The 22,497-nt window shown below is 39.6% G+C and overlaps 1 protein-coding gene across 2 annotated transcripts in view; it reads left to right on the top strand.

Moving 5' to 3' along the window:
• KIF6 (kinesin family member 6) overlaps window positions 1-22,497 on the top strand; it is a 158,308-nt gene that overhangs the window by 87,622 nt on the left and 48,189 nt on the right. For both annotated transcript variants that reach the window (XM_039385334.1, XM_039385333.1), the window contains exons 14-15: window positions 4,745-4,847; window positions 15,352-15,407. In XM_039385334.1, coding sequence (XP_039241268.1) covers window positions 4,745-4,847; window positions 15,352-15,407 — 159 coding nt within the window. The remainder of the gene's footprint in view (window positions 1-4,744; window positions 4,848-15,351; window positions 15,408-22,497) is intronic.

Genomic DNA, 22,497 nt, shown 5'->3' with positions numbered 1-22,497 from the left:
TTGTCAACAGTCTTAATGTTGCTCCCTCAGAACAGCTCAACTTGCAATCTTAATTCTCTTCTGGAGTGTTGTTTCCAATTCTTTTAGTGGGTTACACTGGCATCGTCTCGTATGAGGGCTGCTGAAAACTCCTCAGAGCTCTCATATACAAGGAACAAAATCTGGTTACAAGGTGAGATTGTGAGGAGACACTGTGGTTCTGCTTTCAGACAGAGAAGGTATCAATTTCATGCTATTGTTTGACATATTTTTTCAGACCTAACTGAAGACCAATGTAACCTTTTTCTGTGGGTTTCATGCATTAAACTTTATGAAAGCCTTCTCCCTCTGAGCAATAAAACTTTTTTCAACAAACAAACTAAAAAACAGAAGGTGGCCAGACTCAGGACTGGAGGTGCCATTTCCAGATTGAGCAGTCTTGAAATCTGTATGGGGCAAAAAAATCCCTACCACAACACTAAAATAGAGTACTTTGAAATTGTCCAATATTTTTAAACTGTGATCACTAATGCAAGCTGCAATAGGATTTGTCAGTGTCAGATAAATTTAAAAATCAGTATGGTCATTTAAATATATACACCAGTGTTTAATCACTTCTGGCAACAAAATAAAGTCTGTGTTTATCCACTTGCATGCTCTTACATAATCAATGTAGCCCCTAAGTAATCTCAGTGGATACCATTTAACTTAAAAATAGCATTCAGCCATATCGTTTCTCTGCTGAGAGTTGAGCACCCAGTGCCGCAGTATACCCTACGTGTTCCTTTAACTTTAAAGTTCATTTAAACTTAACATTTGGTGATTTAGGATGTCTGTAAATAGCATCTGTATATGTAACAGAATAGAATAAATTATCTCCAAATTAGTTAGTGATAGAATAGGGTTCATAATACCTGCCAGGGTCTTTGCTGCTATGCAGGCTTCTACCTGCTGTAGGCGTGCAACTGAGTTTTTAAATCACTTTGATCTTTTCTTACCTTGAAAAGTAATCAGCAACACCCAAAAGCCTTACTACATTTTTGCTCAGTGTATTTTGAATTATTGCTGGTTTCATAAGTTTAGCCCATTATCAATACCACAACAAGCTTTCTATTTCTTGGTCATTTCAGATCTTGTTGCTCTAGTTCAGAGCTTGAGCCTTAATTGCCATCCTGTTGACTTACCAAGTTCAGTGGGACAGCTGTAATTTGCACATTTCAGGAGAGGAGCCTATTGAACCAAAGCTTTTTGCTTGATTTGAAAGTTGAGAGTTCACTGAATAAGACTACAGACTGAAATCAAACCTTCAATGAAAACATTCTTAAACATACAAACTTGGGATGTGAAGTGAACTTGAATTTTACCAAAATTTCAGCTGTGTGAATTTGCTGTAAATAATGATGGGTTTGCTGTGAATTTCACATTGTGTGACTTGGGCATACTTGTAAGTGTTTTAATATTAAGGCCAAACTACACAACCTAACAGGAAAGGTATCATTAAAATCAAGTTGATACAAAATTTATCACTCTTTCATGCAACTCTGTCAACTGGAGTTTCAAGACTGTGATTACAGGAAATTTTTATGCTTTTCCAACGATGTGAATTATTTTTATGGTAATAATTATTCCAGTTCATATTGTAATGACTTAATGACATGTGTTTCCTGGTTCTTCCTTAGATAAGAATTTTCAAATATTTATTTTGCAACCCCATGCCATGTTATTAAAGAAGGAGAGGAGAAATTGTTTGCCTTGTAAGAATGAAAGAAATCGTTTTCTCTAACAGTTTTAGCTGAACTATTCCACTAGCTTGCCAAAAATTTCTCCTCATCAATGGTTTCTTCTCCTAATTCTGTTTTTATTCATATCTGTACATAAATTTCGATTTACAGCTAGAGAAAAACAGAAATTCGATAGCACCTTGGTTTAAAAGAATATATAGTTTATTTGTTGGAATTAAGCCCAGGAGAAACAGCATGCCAATAATGTTAATGCACCTTGGCACTTGGAGGCCATTTGGAAGAAGGTGAGGCTACTTTATGAAATTAAAGAATATTTAAGGAAATGTAAACAGCATGATTGAAGATACCACATCAACCATGGAGAAGCAATAATCTTCATTACTGAGCAGAATGAAAACACAACCACTCCATCAAGTTTCCAATGTCTCTTGCAGTCTTTTACTAGTATTAACATTGCTGTCTTCCCTTATTATCATCCTAAACGTTTTTGTCATTACCCACAGGCTGCAACATTTTTCTGTAGCTGTTTTATGTTTATATTATGCTGAGATACAGTCTCAGTGTTCCATTTAAAGTTCCTTTCCTTTTATACCACTTTCAGAATAGTATTGTTTACTAGTTCATATGTTTCTCTATTTTCTTAAAATGAACTGCATAAACCAGAAAATTTCCCCTTCCCAGGAGTTCTGGGGATCTATTTTTGTGTGCTTTGTTTGGCTGTACAAATGTGCTGCCTCTTAATTTAGTGCTGGAAAATGATTATCAGGTTACCTTTAATTTTGGTTGATGCTTTTCTGCCAGGCAGTAGCAATAATCACTGTAATAGTTTTGTTTTCCAAACTTACTTTACTGTTTTTACTCCTACTCTCTAAGGCAGTACATTGCCAGAAGAGTTAAATACTTTACATTGCAGTGTTATGCATGAGTAAGGGCATTTATTGTTTATTTTAGGCTTGATCAGGAATTTTGTCCAGGCTTTCTGCACTTAATACAAACTTTTTCTGCAACAAAAGCAATTCTAGAGGGTCAAATCGGGCTGCATGTTAAAATTAGTGCTAGTGATGGGAGGAACGTGCTATAAAATTCTGCTTGCAAAGCTGCCTGTTTTTCTTCAAGGCAAGCATGAAACATGAACATTATATTCTCAGGTCATCACCACAGAAAAATATATTTTCCTAAATCCTCTTGCTCTTTTGGATCACACAACAGTAAAGACTGCGCTGTATCTTTCTTTGATTTTCTTATTCAAAAAGGGTGGAGCATTTCTGCATGCTTTGCCATTCAAACATTCCTGGTGGTTCTATTTTCAACTCAAAATTTTTGAATTAGTAACAGATGTGCTGATTCTTTTGACTGAAACAGTGGGCAAATTTTTCTCTTATTTTGAATAAATTTTTTAAACTTTTACTGATTATTGAACTCTAAGTCCTAATTTTTTTTACCAGCCCTCACTGTAAACAGTATCTTACATCACTGAAATCTCACTGCAGTCAATGGGAAATTATCCTGATATTATAAGTGTGATGAGGTTTAGCAGAACATATTTAGAGTGACTTTAAATGCAGCTTATGGAGCTAGACCCCAATAAGGGGTAACATCCCCGTATTGCGTATCCCAACCTGTTTGGGTATGTTTTGCCTATTTTTTGCCTCAGTTTCACTAAAGTGAGTTTAGAACTCGGTGACTCTGAAAACAGTGTCTTTCATCCCTATTAAGTGAGAAAATTGTGTTAAAGAAAACAGGAGAAACTTGGAGAAGGAGGAAACCCTTACACCAAAATTGCAAAACAGGTAGCCTGAAAAACCCACTTACACCAAAATTGCAAAGCAGGTAACCTGAAAAATAACTGGCATACGTATGTTATTGGTAATGCTGGTCCATTGGCTTTCATTCATTCATGGCTAGGCTTTGCAAACGAAGATTTGGGAAGGACTCTACCCACATTGACATAAAACATATAGAAAACACTTACACAGCAGAAATCCTAGAAAATTTTATAGCTCTTGTTCATGGTGGATTTGGGGGTCCTGGTAGATCTGAAGCAGGAAGGCAGACTTGTGAATAGGACAAAAGAATGGCTTTAGAGGTGAAAAAAATTATGGAGGATCAAATTCCAATTTAAGGAATATAATTTTTGAGGTTTAAGTTGCAACCCTGAGGTTTAATTAGAGGTGAAGCTATTTTGCATTTTTCACACTTGTTTGAGTGAGAGTCCTCCACCTTTTTGCTCCTGAGCTATCTTCATTACTGTAATTTATTTGTTTCTCCTTGCTTATATAATGACATACATGTACACCTGATAACACAGGTGCTGGCATGATCTTTCATTCTCCTTAAGCCTTTGAATTTTTTTGCTAATACAAATGCGTGATATCTTACTTGGATCTTAGATCATCTAACAATGAGAACTGATAAATTATAGAGACTGGAATACTTTTCTACAGTGATTTTTAAAAAGATTTGAAGGCCAAATAAGTCTTGACATTCTGGTGCACAAAAGGAAACAAACACCAAGTTGGAAATGTAAAAAGGCAGAAACCAACCATTTTTGTAGGTAGAAGTCCTGCTTCACATAAAAGGATATGAAAAATATTCACTAATACATAATTAAAAGAAGCCTGAATTTTCTTTTTCTAGGAATACTGAAAAAATTCAAGTTATTTTGAGGATCCAGTGTGAAACAGATGAAAGAAATACAGAAGCAAATTGAGTTTTGCTGTTGTGAAAATACCTCTGGCTCACAGTTAAGAATATTTCACATGAACATTTTAAGTTATCTTGAGAAATTATACACCTCAAGCTTTCAGACTTTAGAGAAGTGAGGTGAAACAAAATTAATTTGTCAGATAATAGAAATCTTTAGTCAAAAATGCTTTCCCATTGGTAGAAAACTGAACTTTAGTCTTCTTTGTGCTTTAAGACCCCTGGGCTGACTTGCTGTGTTTGTCTAAATAGGATTTAATGAATTGCAAAATGTCTGTCTTTTGATGACTGTGAAGTAATTATTTTTTACCTTGGGGCAGGAGGAAAGATGTCACTTGGATGTCAGGAAGCTTTTGAAGTTTTCAAGCGAGACCATGCTGACAGTATAACCATTGAGGACAACAAACAGCTTCTGAAACAGAGGTGAGTGTCACAGCAAAATACAGCTGGAGGAAGACATCTGGCAGTTCATTATCAGTCTAGGTAAGAACATAATTTTACACCCAGACATCCCAGACTTCTGTTGAGGACTTGGTACAGAAACTTTGCCTTTTCTTACTTAGGACATTTCATATTCAGAAGGCACTATGTGGTAAGAGAATAGAAGTCTGGATAGAACATGAAAGTGGCATGAAGAATCTTAGTGCATATTGCCACTGGTTTTATTCATCCTCATAGCCATGTTAAAGCAACGTGGCAATGGCATTCATGATCTAGAATTATTTAGAGGAAGTAAAATCCACGTGACTGAATCAATTACTGCAATTTCCATTGTCAAAAATGTTTTACTGGCTTTGACACCGAGTTGGATAGTAAGCTGGGAGATGTTTAACATATGCATCTGTCTGTTGTTCCTAACTTTTTTGCCAAGTGATTTTAACTTCTCTCTGCCAGTTTTGCACTCGCAAACAGAAATAATACTTCCCTCTTCCACATTTGTTGTTAATGCTGGCAAAACACTTCAAAATGTGGTGAAGATGGCGAGAATGGAAAAAACATTGAAAACGTGTTTTTATACAGCAGATTTTAAACATCTCGCAAATTGAACCACCAGCCCTTGTCCATGTTGATTGGATAACAGCACTGTTTCTGTGTCAGTTTTTCAAGTGTTAACTCCCCTTGTACTGCAAAAGAAATACATGGGTTTGAGATTGCAGATGCCAAAAGCAGGTCTCTCAATCTGTCCTTTTAACTAGCAATTCCCCTAATAGTTGCTTGGGATTTTTTTCTTTTTCTTTTTTTTTTTTTTTTTGCCCTGGAGTTTTCTCCTCCAGCTTTCTCCTGCTTTCTTCTGCTTTCCTTAACACAATTTAAACTCTTAATAGGCATGAAAGACATTATTTTCAGGGTTACTAAGTTTAATATTCATTTACTTAAGTGAAATTGAGGCAAGAAGTGATCTCCACATCTATGTGACTTATTCAAGCTCTTGCTGTTTATCACTTTTCTGAATTGATTAACTTTCTACCTGGATCCATAACTCAGACACAGGAACACAAATTGATGAGGTATTAGATGTATGTAAGAATTTATCCCTGTAAACTGGATGTTTAGGAATGCATTTCTTCTGATCCATATATCAGATGATGCCACATCACTGCATCATCACTGCATAAATGAGTAATTTCTGACGTTGCTGTTTGTTGAGCAGAACACTTCATGGTCACAACATGATAATGAGAGCAACACAGTTCTGAGCCATGCCCTGCATTTCCTCTAGTTAATCACAATTCTTCCATATTTTTTTCTGTTTGCTATTACTATGAAGCAAACCAGTATTTCCTTCTGGTTTCAGAACATATAATAGAGATGGGCAGAATCCACAAAGTTTGATGACAGATTTGCCTTCCCTAAAGGACAAAGGGATTCAAACTAATGCCTTGGGTAACCCTTCTCTAATAGGCATCAGCTGATTGCTGAAATCAGTGCTAATGTGAATGTTGATACTCTGGAGCAAGAGTTTCCCTCTGCCATTTGCCGTCATTTTTAGCAAAAATGCTTATGGCTCCAAGTTTACCAAGTTCATTAGAATGGATTTACATCAAGTCCAGTCTATAATTTGGAATGCAGCCTCTGAACTACCAGTTACACAAAAGTTCTGTTACCCCGCCAGTGTTCAAATTGCACAGGAAGAAGAGTGTGGACACCACATGTTTAAAAGTTACCATAACTTCCCTTTATATGTAGGCCTCTCATGTTAATAATTTTGTTTATAGTTACATAACCACTTCTGTCATACCACAAACAGTATTTGGCTCACAAATTACTTATTTTTAGCTGTCTTATTTTTCCTTTGGGTATTTGGGGGAGATTTTCTTGGCTTGCTAATTATCATAGAGGATAGGAAGGAACCTTTAAAGGTCATCTAGTCCAAGCCTTCTGCAATGCACAGGGATATGTTCAACTAGATGAGGTTGCTCAGAGCCCTTGAGTGTTTCCAGGGATGGAGCATCCACCCTGTCCACACTCTGGGCAACCTGTTCCAGTGTTTTACCACCCTCATTGTAAAAAGTTTCTTCCTTATATCTACTCTAAATCTACACTCTTTTAGTTTAAAACCATTGCCCCTTGTCCTCTCCCAACAGATCCTGCTAAAACATTCTTATGATCCCCCTTTAAATATTGAAAGGCTGCAATAAGGTCACTCTGGAGCCTTCTCTTTTCCAGGCTGAACAACCTCAACTGTCTCAGACTGTCTTCAGAAGAGAGGTGTTCCAGCCCTCAGATCATTTTAGTGGCCCTCCTCTGGACCCACTCTAATAGATCCATGTCTTTCCTGTGCTCCAGAACTGGATGCAGTACTGTTGAGGAATACATTTAGTGCGAGTAGCTCAGTGTGCCGCTTCAGTGGGAGCTGCAGATTGAGCTCTGGGTGGCAAGAGCCCAAGGCAAGAGGCTATGAACTGGCACTGACCCTTTGCACAACAAAGGGCACAGCTAGCCAGGTGAACAGACACTTAGAGGCATAGTAGGAGCCAGTGACTTAGGAGGAAGAGCTGAGACTTTCACACACTTACACTGTCCAGGGTTTCCTTTGTTCTGGGTCCTTCCTTAGAGGCATCAGCTCAAGCTGTTATTCTGTTGTTGCATCATGATTAAATTAAGGATCCAGACGTATGAGAGGCTCTGCTATGGGAAACCTAGAGTTGAGCCAGTAAGGAACCCTTGTCTGACTGTGTGAGTGTGGTGAGTGTAGGGAGTCAAGCAGGGCACCTGTGGAGTCACTTGCTGTGAAGGGGCTTTGGTCTAGCTCAGGTGATGTGAGTGTGACTGTGTCCTGGTTTTGGCCAAGGACAGGGGTAATTTTTTGCAGTAGCTGTCAGAGGGTGGATTGTGGAGCCACGTGGGCATTGCCAAGACCCTAATGTTATTCTATACCATCTTACATCATGGCCAGGGGTGTGAGGGAGAGGGACTCTCTCTCGCTTCTGAGAAGGGCATTCCTTTTCTGGTGGAGCAAGTGTGGCGAACAGAGTGGTGGGGTAACGCTGGTCTGGAGCAGAGGGAGTGGTTTTGATGATATGGCTGAGGTTGGGTTGAACTCCACACTCTCTCTTTTGTATGCTTTTTGTATTAATATGGTTGCTCTTACTATCTCATTGCTGTTTCCAGTAAATTGTTCTTGTCTCAACCCGTGATCTTTCCTTCTGTGCTTCCAGCTGGAGGGGGAGGGGAAGTGAGTGGCATCGTGGTTTCGTTAAGCCACTAAATTTGAGAATACAATTCCTAAACCACAACAGACTGCCAGAGTGGCTCCTGGATAGTCAGACAGGAAAATTTCCTTAACAAGTACTCTAGGTGGGATTTCACAAGACTACAGTAAAGGAGAGAAATCACCTCCCTCAACCTACTGGCCTCCCTTCTTTTGATGCAGCCCCAGATACAGTTCACTGCCTGGGCTACAAGAACACGTTGCCAGGTCATGTCCAGCTTTTCATCCACCAGTACCCCCAAGTCCTTCTTCTCAGAGATGCTCTCAATCTCTCCATCCCTCAGCCTGTATTGATATCAGAGTTTGTCCAAACCCAGGTGCAGGACCCTGCACTTGGACTTGTAGACCTCATGAGTTTCACACGGGCCCACTTCTTGAGCTTGTCTATCCTGTCCCTCAGGTATGTCAACTGCACCTCTCAGCTTGGTGGCTTATGCAAATGTACTGAGGGTGCACTCAATCCCAGTGTCTCTGTCATCAGTGAAGATTTTAAACAGTACCAGTCTCAGCAATGGACCCCCAAGGGGCACAACTTGTCACCAATCTCCATCTGGACAATGAGCCGTTAACCATTACCCTCTGGATGCAACCATCCAACCAATTTTTCATCCACTGAACAGTCAACAGTCAAATCCTTATATCTCCCATTTAAAGAGGATGTGGTAGACTGTGTCAAAGGCCTTACAGAAGTCAAGATAGACAACATCCACAGCCCTTCTTTTCTCCAGAAATGTAGTTATTCCATCACAGAAGGCTACTAGGTTGGTCTGGCAGGACTTGCCCTTGCTGAAGCCATGCTGGCTGTCTTGAATCACGTCCATGTTCTCCATGTGCCTTAGTATAGCTTCTAGGGGGATTTATTCCATGATTTTCCCGGGCACAGAGATGAGCCTGACGGTTCATAATTCCTGTAGGTCCCATAGACCTGTGTACAGTTTCCTCAGGTGGTCATGAACCTGATCTTCTCTTACAGTGGTAGGGATTTTGCTCCTCTAGTCCCTGTCTTGCAGTCCATCCACTTAAGCGGTGTGAGAAGAGAAATTGCCAATGAAGACTGAAGCAAAAAGGTCATCAAGTACATCAGCCTTCTCCTGTAGTGGTAGACCCCAAGGAGTGGAAACCCCTGGAAGTTTTGAAGTTTTGTCCAATGGGCACTCCTGCAAAATGTAAACATTCCACAAGCTGACCGGAAGAGAAGAGTTGTAGTTGGTTGTAAGAGAGGTGGCCGTGTTGTGAGCCACGAGGAAGGGGCTCGGAGCCCCTTGGAGGGCTCTACCCCCTCCAGCCCCCAGCTGGGGGGACTGCAGAGACTTGGAACAGTGTTAGACTGGGCTAAGTGTCTGTAGTTAAGCTGGGAGATGTTTTCTCCATTGTGGGCAGCGGAGACAGAGCAGAAAGCAGAGACGCAGCGTCCGGAGACTCTGGCTGAGAGCCAGGACAGGTAAGAACTGAACCGGAGAAGCAGCAGAGATAAAAATGAATAAGGAAGACACCGAGTTGTGTCAGAGAGCCGAGAAGGAGAGTCCGCAGCAGAGCTACAGAGTTTTTGGGGGTAAGACTGTACCAGACCCCCCCAAACTCCCTTGGAGACCCCTCCTAGAGAGAGAAGGAGTACATGGACTCCTATTTTGGAGAAGAGTTTTGGACATGCAGCAGCGGAGAGAGAGAGAGGAGCTGAGAAGCTCAGTCATCCTGAGAGCTGAGCCAGGACAGTGTGGGAGGTTGGTCTTGGGGGCCCTCCCTTGCTGCAAGCTACAAAGAAGCTCACAGCCTGAAGCAGGGCACAGAGGCCCTGCAAGGAGCTTGAATCTCCTGGAGATACCAGACCGTCACGAAGACCCCCCTGCGTCTTGTGATATGACCGTGGTGGAACGACCTTTGCCTGGGGTGATGTAGCCCACGGAGGAGGACCCCTTTGCCTGCGTCAAGGGGGCCGAGGGAGCTTGGATACCCCCTCTTGAGTGCTGGCAGAAATCCAGCTATCAGCTGCTGCATGCATGTGGAGAGGACAGACTGCTGCCTTAGAAGAGACTCCTGCTTTGAGACTGGAAGGGATCTGTCCTTCTTTCCCTCCTGGACTTTTATTTGGAGGGGAGAAGAGATCTGATCCATTGTAAATACTATATGTCATGGTAGAGATAGTTGTGATTGTGTGTATAATGTACTATAATATTTATTTGTACAGTCATCGTAATATATTCCCTTTCCCCCTTTTGGAGTCTGGTGTGTTTTGTCTGGAAAGAATCATCTCTCACTAGGTTGAGATGTGGCAGGGGGATAGGACTGGGGAATTGGATTTTGGGGCTATCTCAAACCGTGACACTCCTCATCCATTGTTACCAGTTTGCCAGTCTTGTTCATCAGGGAGGGGTATACTTTCTTTGAGCTTCCTTTTCTGACTGACATACCTGTAGAAGTCCTTCTTATTATTCTTCCCATCTGTTGCCAAGTTCAACTCCAGCTGCACCTTGGCTTTCCTGACTCCATCCCTACACAACCAGGCAGCACCACTATACTCTTCCTAGGTTACTCCTTGTTTCCACTGCCTGTGCATTTCCTTCTTGCCCTTTAGATTGATCAGCAGGTCTCAACTGAGCCGTGCTGGTCCCTTGCCTTCCTTGCCTGATTTCTTTCTCCTGGGGATTGAGAAGTTTTGCACTTCATGGAAACCATTCTAAAAGATCTGCCAGCTCTGTTTAACTCCTTTGTCCCTGAAGGCAGTTTCTCAGGGGATGCTATTAACTAACTCCTTGAAGAGCTGGAATTTTGCTTTCCTAAAATTTAGGAGCCTAACTTTACTCTTTGCCTGACCCATATCTCTCCAGGACTATGAACTCCACCAGTGCATAATCACTTCAGCTCAGGCTGCCTCCAGTCTTGAGATCCCCAATTAGTGTACCTACACTGGTGACCAATAGATCCAATATTGCATCCCCCCACCACCTTGCTTAAGAAGTTATCCTCAGTGCATTCCAGGAACCTCTTGGATTGCCTACAGCTTGCCATGCTACTTTTTCAGCAGATGTTGGCATGTTTGAAGTGCTTCAGCAGGAAAAGAGCCTGTGAATGTGATGCCTCCTGTAGCCAGAGCAAGAAGGCTTTGGCAATAGGCTTTCCTTGATCAGGAGGCCTGATCAAGGAGTAGACACCGACCACAAGGTTCCCTTTGTTGCCTCGGTCTCTGATTCTTACCCATCAGCTATCAGCCTGCACGTGTCTGTTCTTCAGAGACAGCTCTTCACACTCAATCCTCCTCTGGATGTAGAGAGCAACCCCTCCACCCCTCCTCCTCTCTTGTTCCTTCTGACAACCTGTAGCCATTAATAGCCACACTCCAGTCATGGGATTTGTCCCACCAAGTTTCAGTAATAGCAACTAGATCACAGCTTTCTAGCAGCGCAGTGGCTTCCAGCTTCTGTTTGCTGCCCACACTGCGTGCATTGGTGCAAAGGCACCTCAGCTGGACTGTTGACCATGTCACCTTCTTAGAGGGGCACTTCTTAATTCCTTTGAGGTATTTCACTGGTGTTTCCCTGTTGGTTCCTATTGCCTCAGGAGTCCCAGGTACATCTCAGTAAGACATCGAGTGCGCATTATATCATTCTTAATTGAATGGTGAACTGTCAGTGAGCCTAATTGGAAGTTTCACTGTGAAGGTCACAACTGTTGCTTGGGCTGTGAAATTATTCATATAGATGTGACTATATATGGTCATACATATACAGTATACATGTATTTTTTTCTGTAACTCCCCTTGTATAAATGCTCAAAAGCAGTCATTTGGTTAAATCAAATACTGAAAACATTTGTTTTGTTAAAAAAAATATATATATATGTATAAGAAAAATTCTGGGTTTGAATAAAGCTTTTCACCTTCTGCTTCAGAGCTCTTCAAAGAGGCAGTAGCTTAGTACTGTAGCTCAGTACTGTCTCTGGATTTAAAAGGTGGGAAGTCTGATATGGTTAAGGATAATTTCTTTATGAAGCTCATTACTGTTCAAGTGAAAGAAAATAGTTTCAAGCTATCCAATTAGGACAGTTGCCTATGAGGAGTACCTTTGTAAGATAAAAAAGGTGACCTTCTACAGCTTACTTTACAGTTAATACAAACCAATTATTTTTTATTTTTCTTCTGTACATTAATAACTTCTTCCCTGCTTAAAAAAAACCAAGCCAAAACTAAACAAAACAAAACACCAAAAAACCATGTGTTTATGCCCAGACAGAATCAGATTTCTGCAATTTGGACTTCCTATACTTGACTTCCAGAGAACTTAATAACATTCTATTTCTCAACATAACCATGTTCGCTTCGGATTGTTTCTCTGAGGAGGAGAAAAATACATCTCATTTTCTGGTGAAATATACTATCAAAAAATCTTCCCATATGAGCCATTCCAGTGTAATATTGCAGATTGCACGAAGCTTTTAAGCCCCATCTTAGCCAGTATTTCCAGTAGTAAAGTTCTACTGAGCTTACAGATGTGATGTAAATCTAGTTTCCATTTTGTTTTATCCACTATTTTCCATTTTCTTCTTTCCTTGCTTTCTGTGTTTCAGCTGGTTAGCAACTAACTTGTTTTTTTCAATACCTATGGGCAAGTTTCATGGAAAGGATGAGTTTCACTTAGGTCACTTGTTGTTGTAATTTCTAATAATTAAAAACAAGTGAATGTTCATTTAATTCACTAAATGTCTCCACTGTCTTATTAGACAGCCTCTGAGTTTGTCTTGGTTTACATTATGAGTTAGAGATTTGTTTTTCAAGAAGTTTATTTTTAAATTACTGGCACTTGCATTCAAAGAGTGAAATCTTTGCCAAAAATGCTTGTTCCACTGAAATCAGTGGCTAAATTCACTTTAGGGTTTCATCATGGAGTATTTATCTTGTAGGTAATAGAAGCCATGATTTGTCAACTTCAGCCTTTCTGTTGAGTGGTCTCCATGTAAGATACACAGGAAGTTTTTTCAGCTTACAATATATAATTGTTCACTCGTCAATATTCATAGCAATATCAGCTTAATGTTAGATAATATCACCTTTTTTTTAATTAGAAGAGTATCAAAATAGCTTTTTACCTTTTAATATTAGAGCCAAATCTTATGTCTTTACCTGGTTTATTTTGTTAGACTGACTCATAGTCACAGATGGAATCCATTGGACTGTCATACATTAATGCCAAATTTCAGTTTATGTTATTGTGCTAGTTTATAAACTATGGTGTTTGAGAAACATGCATGATCCATTCAACAATTGGCAGTAGCCTATGAATAGGGACTGGATAGATAGATAGCTTCAACTTGTCTGGATAAATCTCTCTGTGAACATGAATCAGAGTTAATAGTCAACATGAGATTTGCCTCAAAAATTAAGTTATTGAGGAACTTGCTATTTGGTTCGTGGGACCTGAGAGAAAGAAAGAGGAGGTACTTTGGGGTTTCTTCCCTTTGATATTTACACACTCTTCAATGGCTGTTTGCGGCTCTAAGTCAACACCAGTAGAATAAGCTTATATAAAGTCTCACAGATGCTTCAAAGGCTTCTGCCTTCTTTATGTAAGAAAGAGTAAGTGCTGAGGAACCGTCCAGCTCCAGCCATTTAGTCTTGTTGAATTCAGCTTTGAAAGTGTATGTTTGTGAGCAGATACCAATGAAGGCACCCGAAATTCTAACTCCTTCCAGTTTTACAGGGAAATTGACGAGTTGAGAAGGGGCAGTTTTTCAAACCCCACCTCTCGGGGGGGGGGGAGGTTATTTACTCTATTTTGCCATTATTTGAGTTAGACAGAAGTACAATTTGTGGATTTCCTCAGTTACTTTGTCTAGAGCAAGACTCTTCCAGATCACCTGAAGTCTTGCTTAATAGAGTTCTGCCTCCACATTCTGCAAGGTTCCACTTGTACACATACAAGTAACAACTGAGAGTTTCATGTTAATCTTGATGTCCTACAACAAATGTCACAGTGCAGCAAATCATCATTCTAAATTTTAAACTATTACTGTTTAGACTATTACAATTGATGTTTTCTTGAAATAGCCTCAGTTCTCTCAGTGCCTCCTTGGACTTTACCATTGTACACTGAAGTAATTGTCATTATTTTTACAGCACAATATGTTTGGCATTTGAAAACCTGATATGTCCTAAACCTGATTTTTCCTGACAGTTTTATATAGTACCAAATTAAATAAGTATAAGAGAATAATTATGACAGCAACTACTGTGAAACATCAGAAAACGGACAGAAGAAAAGCACAAAAGGAGTAGGCATCAAGTGCTAGCAGACTGTAAGAAATGTAGAGAATATAAATTTTTAAGGCTCAGTGGATAGCTGTTTTTTAAGAATACATTTAGATATGACACATTTCCTAAGAAGCAAGACATACAGTGAGCTGTTGCAAGCTAAAAAAGAAACTTCTGATCATCAGAATATTTTACATACCATGTGAAGATTTCATTATTTGAATATAATGAGGAAGTGGTCAGTGAACTCATTCAGAAACATACCTGGAGGGAATTTCCCACTTATTTCCAGTTTTGATTTGAGGTCAAGCTATTTGCGTTCTAGAAAAAGAGAGTTTCCAAAGACTGATTGATTCATTCGTTTCCATCCTTCTCAACCTGCTGAATATCAACTGAAAGTCTGCATTCACTTAGTGGCTATCTGTAGAAGAACAGCATCATTTAGTTTTCTCACATTTTCTGCTTGAGAGGTTTCTTAGTGACTAGGATGTATATTTCCACACAGCACAGTGTTCATCGGCAATATGCTAATTACAGGCTGAAATTTGAAATTTCCTAGTGAGCAGTTCTAATACTTTCAATTGTTCTGTTTTAATTTGCTTGGGTTATTTTTTAGTTTTACTTTTATATCACTGTTTGTTAAAACATTGCAAGTAAAGTAACATATTAAGAATAATACTGTGGTGTAGTAAATTTAAGAGAATCCAGTCATTAGAGTTGAGATACCATAGTTTTTAAAACTTAAAAAGTCAAATACATTGGTTTTGTCTGTCTAGTAAACTTATCTGTTGCATGATTTCTTTCAGAAAGGTTTCTCTTGGACCGGATAATCTTTCTAATGGAAAATTGTTTCCAATTACTTCTACTTACCAATCAAAAATTAGTACTGAGTAATTCAGTATTTTATTGTGATTGACTAGTTTTCACTAGTTGTTCTTTAGAATAATTCTGTATCATTATCCTTGCGTTGACAGGTTTGCTGAAGTTAAATGCCTTGGAGAAAAGCTAAATGAAGTGAGAAGTAAAATAAGTGAGTATATTTTAACCTCATTTTACCTTTTAGTTTATGAAATCACAGTATTCAAAAGATATGGGAAGAGATTCTGTTTTCTAAAAGAAAATAGTCAATGCATTGCTAAGATTTCTGGTAAATTGTAAGCTGATGATGGCAGTAATAATTTTATGTACAAGTTTTGATTATTTCAAATACCATAATGTGAAAAAGAGCTCCCTTCTTTATTTGACAGGATGTCTGAAATTTATCAGAAGGAGAAATTAAGGTATTAGCATGAGGTTTTTTAATTTCAAATTGTCATCACAAAACCTCTCTCAATGATTTTTGAGCAGTCTTGGGGTTCCAGAGATGTCCCAGCAGACTGGAAGCAAATGTTGTCTTGATTTTCAAGAAGGGCTAAAAGGAGGACACTGATAACTACAGGCTTGTCAGTCTCACTTCAGTGCCTGGAAAAAAGTAATGGAGAAGATTATTCTGGGAAGGATTGAAAAACACCTGCAAGACAATGCTAGGTTGATTGATCACAGCCAGCACGGCTTCCTGAGAGGAAAGTCCTGCTTATCAGCCCTGATTTCCTTTCATGACAAGGTAACCTACCTAGGTAATCAAGGGAAGCCAGCTGATGTAATCTTTTTGGATTTCAGTAAAGCTTTCAATACTGTCTCTCACAGGATCCTTCTAGACAAAATTCCCAGCCTACAGCTGGATAAACACAGCATGTGGTGGGTGAGCAATTGGCTCATGGGTCGAGCACAGAGAGTAATAGTGAATGGGGGAACATCAGGCTGGAGACCTTTCCTTAGTGGGGTTCCACAGGGCTCCATCTTAGGCCCTGTGCTCCTCAACATCTTCATAATTGGCTTGGACAAAGGACTGGAAGGGCATTTAGAAAGTTTGCAGATGATACAAAATTGGGAGGAGCTGTTGACTCCCTTGAAGGCAGGGAGGCCCCACAGAGAGACCTCGACAAATCAGACGACTGAGCAGTCACCAACCATACAAAGTTCAACAAGGGAAAGTGCTGGATTCAGCATCTGGGGTGGGGGAACCCCGGATGCATGTACAGACTGGGGAATGAGATACTGGAAAGCAGTGCCACAAAAACTGGGGGTCCCAGTGTATGGCAAGTTGAATATGAGTCAGCAGTGCCCTGGCAGCCAGGAGGGCCAACCGTGTCCTGGGGGGCATGAGGAAAAGCATTGCCAGGTGGTTGAGGGAGGGGATTGTCCCGCTCTGCTCTGCACTGAGGTGGCCTCACATTGAATATTGTGTGCAGCTTTGGGCACCACAATATAAGAAAGATATTCAGCTCTTAGAGAGCATCCAAAGGAAGGCAACAAAGATGGTGAAGGACCTTGACGGGAAGCCGTATGAGGAGTGGCTGAGATCACTTGGTCTGTTCAGCCTGGAGGAGACTGAGGGGAGACCTCATTGTGATCTTCAACATCCTCACAGGGGGAAGTAAAGGGACAGGCACTGTTCTCTTCTCTGTGGTGACCAGTGTCAGAACCTGAAGGAATGGCCTGAAGTTGTGTCAGAGGAGGTTTAGTTTGGATATTAGAAAAAGGTTCTTCCCTCAGAGGGTGGTTGGGCACTGGAACAGGCTCCCCAGGGAAGTGGTCACAGCACCAAGCCTGACAGAGTTCAAGAAGTTCTCGGGCACATGGTGTGACTCCTGTGCAGGGCCAGGAGTTGGACTCAGTGATCCTGATGGGTCCCTTCCAACTCAGCATATTCTGTGATTCTGTGACATTTGGCATCCAGTTTCAGATTGTTCAATACCAAAAATCACCCGTAGATACATTCAACCCCAAGCTAGAGCTTATCTGATTCTTCTAGCAGCCTTTGATATGTTCCTAGTTGATTTCTGAGTTCTGTTGATTCTAAGCCTGGAGTTTGTTTTCTTAAAACTGGCTATCCAGGCTCTCTGTCAGATGTTAAACAGTTTTTTAATCTATCCCTGAAGTTCTTGGAGATCAGATCCTTGTCCTCCCATATGCACACATTCAGGTGAACTGTGTCTCTTCAAGCTTCCAAATACAGGCTATGGGGGACCAGATTTAAAGGTACTCTGGCATCCAGGGCAAGTGGTATAGACCTTGCACTCAGTTTCTGTCTCCTTCCTCTTTGGGTGGCACCTGCACAGACATGGAAAAAGAAGTCATTATCTTCACTTCATGTCTTACAACAGCAGTTGACTTCTGGGAAAGAACAAAAATCTCACAGCACAGCTGACAAGTGCTCTGTAGTTACACCATATCCATGATTATATTCTCTGTGGTCATGAAGATAACTACTGCCAGATTCCCCTCCCAATCACCTTCGGGTACACCACAAGTCCCTCAGTGACCTTATGCAGTATATTTAAAGTTATGCCAGATATGTGGAAAGCCTCAGCCATGTTGGCATGTGTTTTCAAACCACAGCACAAATGATGTTTGGAAGGGATCGAGAAGCAGAGACATCAGGTGCTGAGCCCTGCTGCAGCAGTGTTCTGAACAATAGGTTACTTTTGTAAGACATGATACTTGAATTCACCTGTCTTCTCTCAGTTGATTATTTGTCTCCGTCAGAGTGGCCAGAACATAAATGTCAGTACAGAACCTGTGCATGGGTATCCACAGATTGACCCATGCAAGAATTTCAATATCTATCTTGCAACTATTGGTCTCTGCAGTGGCCATGTAAGCTCATTTAACTCCTGGTTAAACCTACTGAAAAGGATTCTTTTTTCTCTGCTGCCATCTTGAAGTCCACATTGTCCTGCATTCCTTCTCTCTCCTAGATTTGCTCATCTGTGTTAAGCCCAACAGATTTCTTGACCTAAATGAGGTAGAGCCAAAGCCAACACTGAGTGTCAGACTTCTTTCTCTTGCTCAAGTTGAGATCCATTTTGAAGCAGGAATAGTGCCAGCAATAAGCAGCCACACATAAGCACATCTTTCTCAGTATTTGCAACTGTGCTGGTTAAAGACAGGAGCCTAGCAGCAATTCTTAAATGCACCTTTTATCTGATGCAAATGTCTTAGGGGAGAACAAATGTTTGAAGGGTGTGAGAGACAGTGCAAGAAGCAGCAGGGCACGTGCCAGTCCTGAACATACCACTTGTATTGTCATGCTGGGACAAGACTTATGTGGTCGGCAAGTCCCTTGAGATTTGTAGAAATCTACTGTGGCAGCTCTCAGTAACAATGTAACAATGCAATGTAGATGTAGCCTCTCTAGACTGTTTCCATGGATCGCAGCAAAATCTAAAAGAAATCTTTGGTTTGGACTGAACCGCTGTGGGTTTTTCCTCAGTAAGTTAGGCAAAATTCTGATAGCTGTAGTGCAGTAGAGTATGGGTTTTGCTGTAATTAAAAACATCTGTTTTAAAACTTGTTTTTGGTTAAGTTCTTCAGTGTTAGAAGCAGAACAGTGAGGTATATCTGAGACAGAAGCAATACAAAAATCTAAGTGCATATTCATATGTATATAAAACATAAAAACCCAAACTGATCCCTTGAACAAAACAAGCATCCATGTAACAAATTACTAGTATTGCACTGAACTTGACTATACTTACATACCTCATATAGGTATTTGTAATAAATTGTAGACCCCATGATGTTGAAAAGTTACTTTAAGAATCAAGCTAGAAATGACCTCAAAGTTCTAAGAAAAATTGCACAAAACACATTTTGGTTTTGTTGAAAATTAATTTTGTTATGCTATTTTTTTCTAATTTTGGTAGTGAAATGGAGAAACAATCTTTTCATTTAGTTCGTGCTGTAATCCTACTGTATAAGCAAGAAATTCCATCCATGTTGTATCCATTTATAGCTCTCCATATTCTGATCTATGCAGATGTACACTACTTTGTGTATGGATTTTAAACATTGATGTCTGAGGCTTGAGAATGATCATAATTTACAGTCTTTTCTTTAATTCTTTCTATGTAACATTATGCAGCATGTGAAAATTTGCACTCTGGCTAATACAAAGACTACATTTTATTCATCTGTCCTTTTGTCCTGTCCTGCTTTGTTTTGAACATAGTTGTTAATATATCTGCCTATAAGCACTTCCTAACAATTATTAAATTTTTGCATCCAGTAGGACAATTTCTGGCTTATTCTTCTCAGTCAATGCAGTCACACTACTTTTTGTAGTTTAGCAGCCTGAAACAATTATTCAGTTAAGTCTGCTTCATCATAGCTTACATATTCAGAAGGCCATTAAAGATGCTAAGTTTACTAGCCTGCCAAGTCTTTACTGAAAATGTGGTAGGAGAAATAAGAGTCATCTGCAGCCTGCAACTGGATCTTTAATTTACTTTTATTATTGTTTCAGTTTCCTTAAGCATTCCTATCTGCCTTGTTGTGCTCAATCAAGAACAGATCCCATCAATATCAGTTTCCGTTATTTCTAAGCTACTTTTAATAGTATAAAACTATGCACCACAGAGGCCATAGAGCACATTTCATGCAGTCTGATTATATTTTGAGATACTGATAGCAGCAGTTGGCTGTAACTTTTATGTCATAAATAGCCCTTCATTCTGACTTTGGAAATATTAGTGTTTTGCAGTGAAAAGTACACAGAATACTCCAACCCCTTCTCAATTACACTAGCATTTCAAAAACATCAGGAAGTTAGGGCTGTAAAAAGAAATTTGCAATAAGATTTTCATGGTAGGCTTTTGCTGATGTTGCTGCTTGCATAAAAAGATTAAGGAGAACAATGTCTATGTGTAAGGTGGATTTCAAGTGTAGAGTGACTATAATATCAGAAATGAGACATTCAAGGCTAGCATGCCTTTTGCTACCCTACCACATAGTCCTGGATTCTGTCTTCTTTTATGTTTAATAGCACTACAGAGAATACAGAGATTTTTAAATTATTTTTATGGAAAATAATAGATATGTCTTAGATTTGTCATTATGCTTACTTTTCACAATGACCTCCTAGAAGTAAGGGAGTGGATTTCATTGTAGGATGAAAAGTTTCTTTACTGATCAATGAAAACAAAAGAAGAAAAAGAAGGAAGTGTTTCTTAGTCAGGGTCATTGTAGTGAGCCTGTTTGCTGCATTATCACACTAACTTCTGTGTAAGCTGAAAGAAAGGAACAGAGAGTTTTGGTGAAAGCATTGAGGGACAATTATTTTTGCAAGTCAATATATTGCATAAATACACCATAAAAAGACAGAGAAATTGTATGGAGTTTGAACATGTAGACGTCTGGATTTGTTTGAGTGAACTATTCAGAATTGTTTATGTATGACTGGAGAACATACCCAAAGACTAGTTTTTAAAAGACAAATAAAGAAAACCAACATAAGTGAAACTGGAAAAAAATAACTGAGAGACCAGGAAATAATGAGAACTCGATAACCAATGTAGAAGAAGTGGAAAGTGGGCCAGCACTGACACAAAGTACATTTTTGCCTTTCTCCAACATTAAGAACTTTAAAAGTGTGTATTTCACTGGCTAAAGAACAAAAAAGAATAGGTTTCTTTTCTTGGGAAAAAAATACTGTGCCACTGCATGTGTTTTTGTATTGTATCGTTTTCAGAGAATTATGGTTTCTAACAAGAACTATAGATCCTTTTGGTATTACTGAAAGAGACTTAGTGAAGGAAATTTGATGCTGAAGCCAAGGATTTTATTTCAGAATAGTGAAGGTATAGAATTTCTCCTTGCAAAAACTTGAGTGATTGTGCCTAGCCCATTGTGATGGGTCAACCTCAGCTGGCTATCTGGCTGCTCTCTCATATCCTTTCCTCAACAGAACAGGAGAAAAAAGTAAGAAGAAAAACCTTGTGGGTTGAGATAAAGATGAGGTCACTTACCAACTACCATCACAGGTGAAACGGACTCAAGTTGGAGAAAGTTAGTTTAATTTATTGCCAATTTGAATGGAGCCAGATGGTGAGAATCATCAAGATTGAAATCAAAACTTCTCCCCTTATCAGGGTTAGCAGAAGGGTTTTTTCCTAGGGTGCTGTTATCAAGAGGTGGTTTTACTGGAAACATTCTATGTGAAAAGACTCTGACAGTAAGGACTAGTCTTCATCTGAACAAACCACAAAGCATTAGGTAACCAAAAAAAAGGCCTAACTACTACTACAATGATCACAGAGTGAACTGGTGGAATTAAAACTACTATTTTCAGTGTAAATTAAACTGATATATTCATTCTGAATTTTGCAACTAAAAAACTTGCCTGTATACAAGAATGTACTATGTGTTAGGTGCACTTAAGAGTAGTAAAAATTTCCAAGTTCATTCCTATAATTGTCTGACTATTTTGGGGTATTTTTAACACTATTAGGTTTAGTTATTTCCTAAAGGAAAAAAGCATGCTAAATGGTATTTAATGCCCAAAGGGAAACAGTTGTTTGTAGTCTGTCCAGAAATCAGCTAATGTTAAGATTGAAGCTGTGAGAGGAAGGGCAAACTCAAGTGGGAGTAATAACTGTGTGAGGAAACAGGCACTTTTGGAATGAAAAAGGGTAGGTGGGTGGATTATGTGCACATGATGTTGGTGGTGCATCTATACCCACAGGAATGCTGAGCTGTTGCACTGCTCTGCCTCATTTCAGGCTTTGAGTTTAGTGCACAAGATCATAGAATACCAAAGCCAATTATGATCTTCAGTGACAGCATATCTGAGAATTGCAAAGCACGGTTATTGAAGACTCTTCATTTAATTTTCTTGCAAATTATTCAAATAATTTTCATATATATCCCAGTTAATGGGGTGCTGCACTGAAATGGTGAGGACTGGAGGAGAGCAAGGACAAGACATTGCAGTGCTAAGGATAATATTGATTCTGGTTCACTGTCTTGTATGTCACATTGTTATCTCTGTAAATGCACAGTAGGTGTTAAACCTAATCCAAACCTAATTAATATAAACCCAGAATTTTAATCACCTTTTTCTCTATAGGCAAGATGCTATGTATATATACATAAAAATTAATTTTGTTATGGTCACCCTACCTCCCCGTGGAGATAGCCAAGTAGACCTACATTTAAACTCCAAGCTAAGAGTATTTCTTGCAACGGTTTTCTTTATACCTGCACAACTTTATAAAGGGAACTGATAGCAGCGTTTTTGC

This window comes from Pipra filicauda, unplaced genomic scaffold (genome assembly GCF_003945595.2).
Source record: "Pipra filicauda isolate LSUMZ 115617 unplaced genomic scaffold, ASM394559v2 scaffold405_size854913_pilon, whole genome shotgun sequence".
NCBI classification, from domain to species: domain Eukaryota; kingdom Metazoa; phylum Chordata; class Aves; order Passeriformes; family Pipridae; genus Pipra; species Pipra filicauda.
Note: the sequence above shows the minus strand (reverse complement) of the source record. Positions and strands in the feature narration are given on the sequence as shown.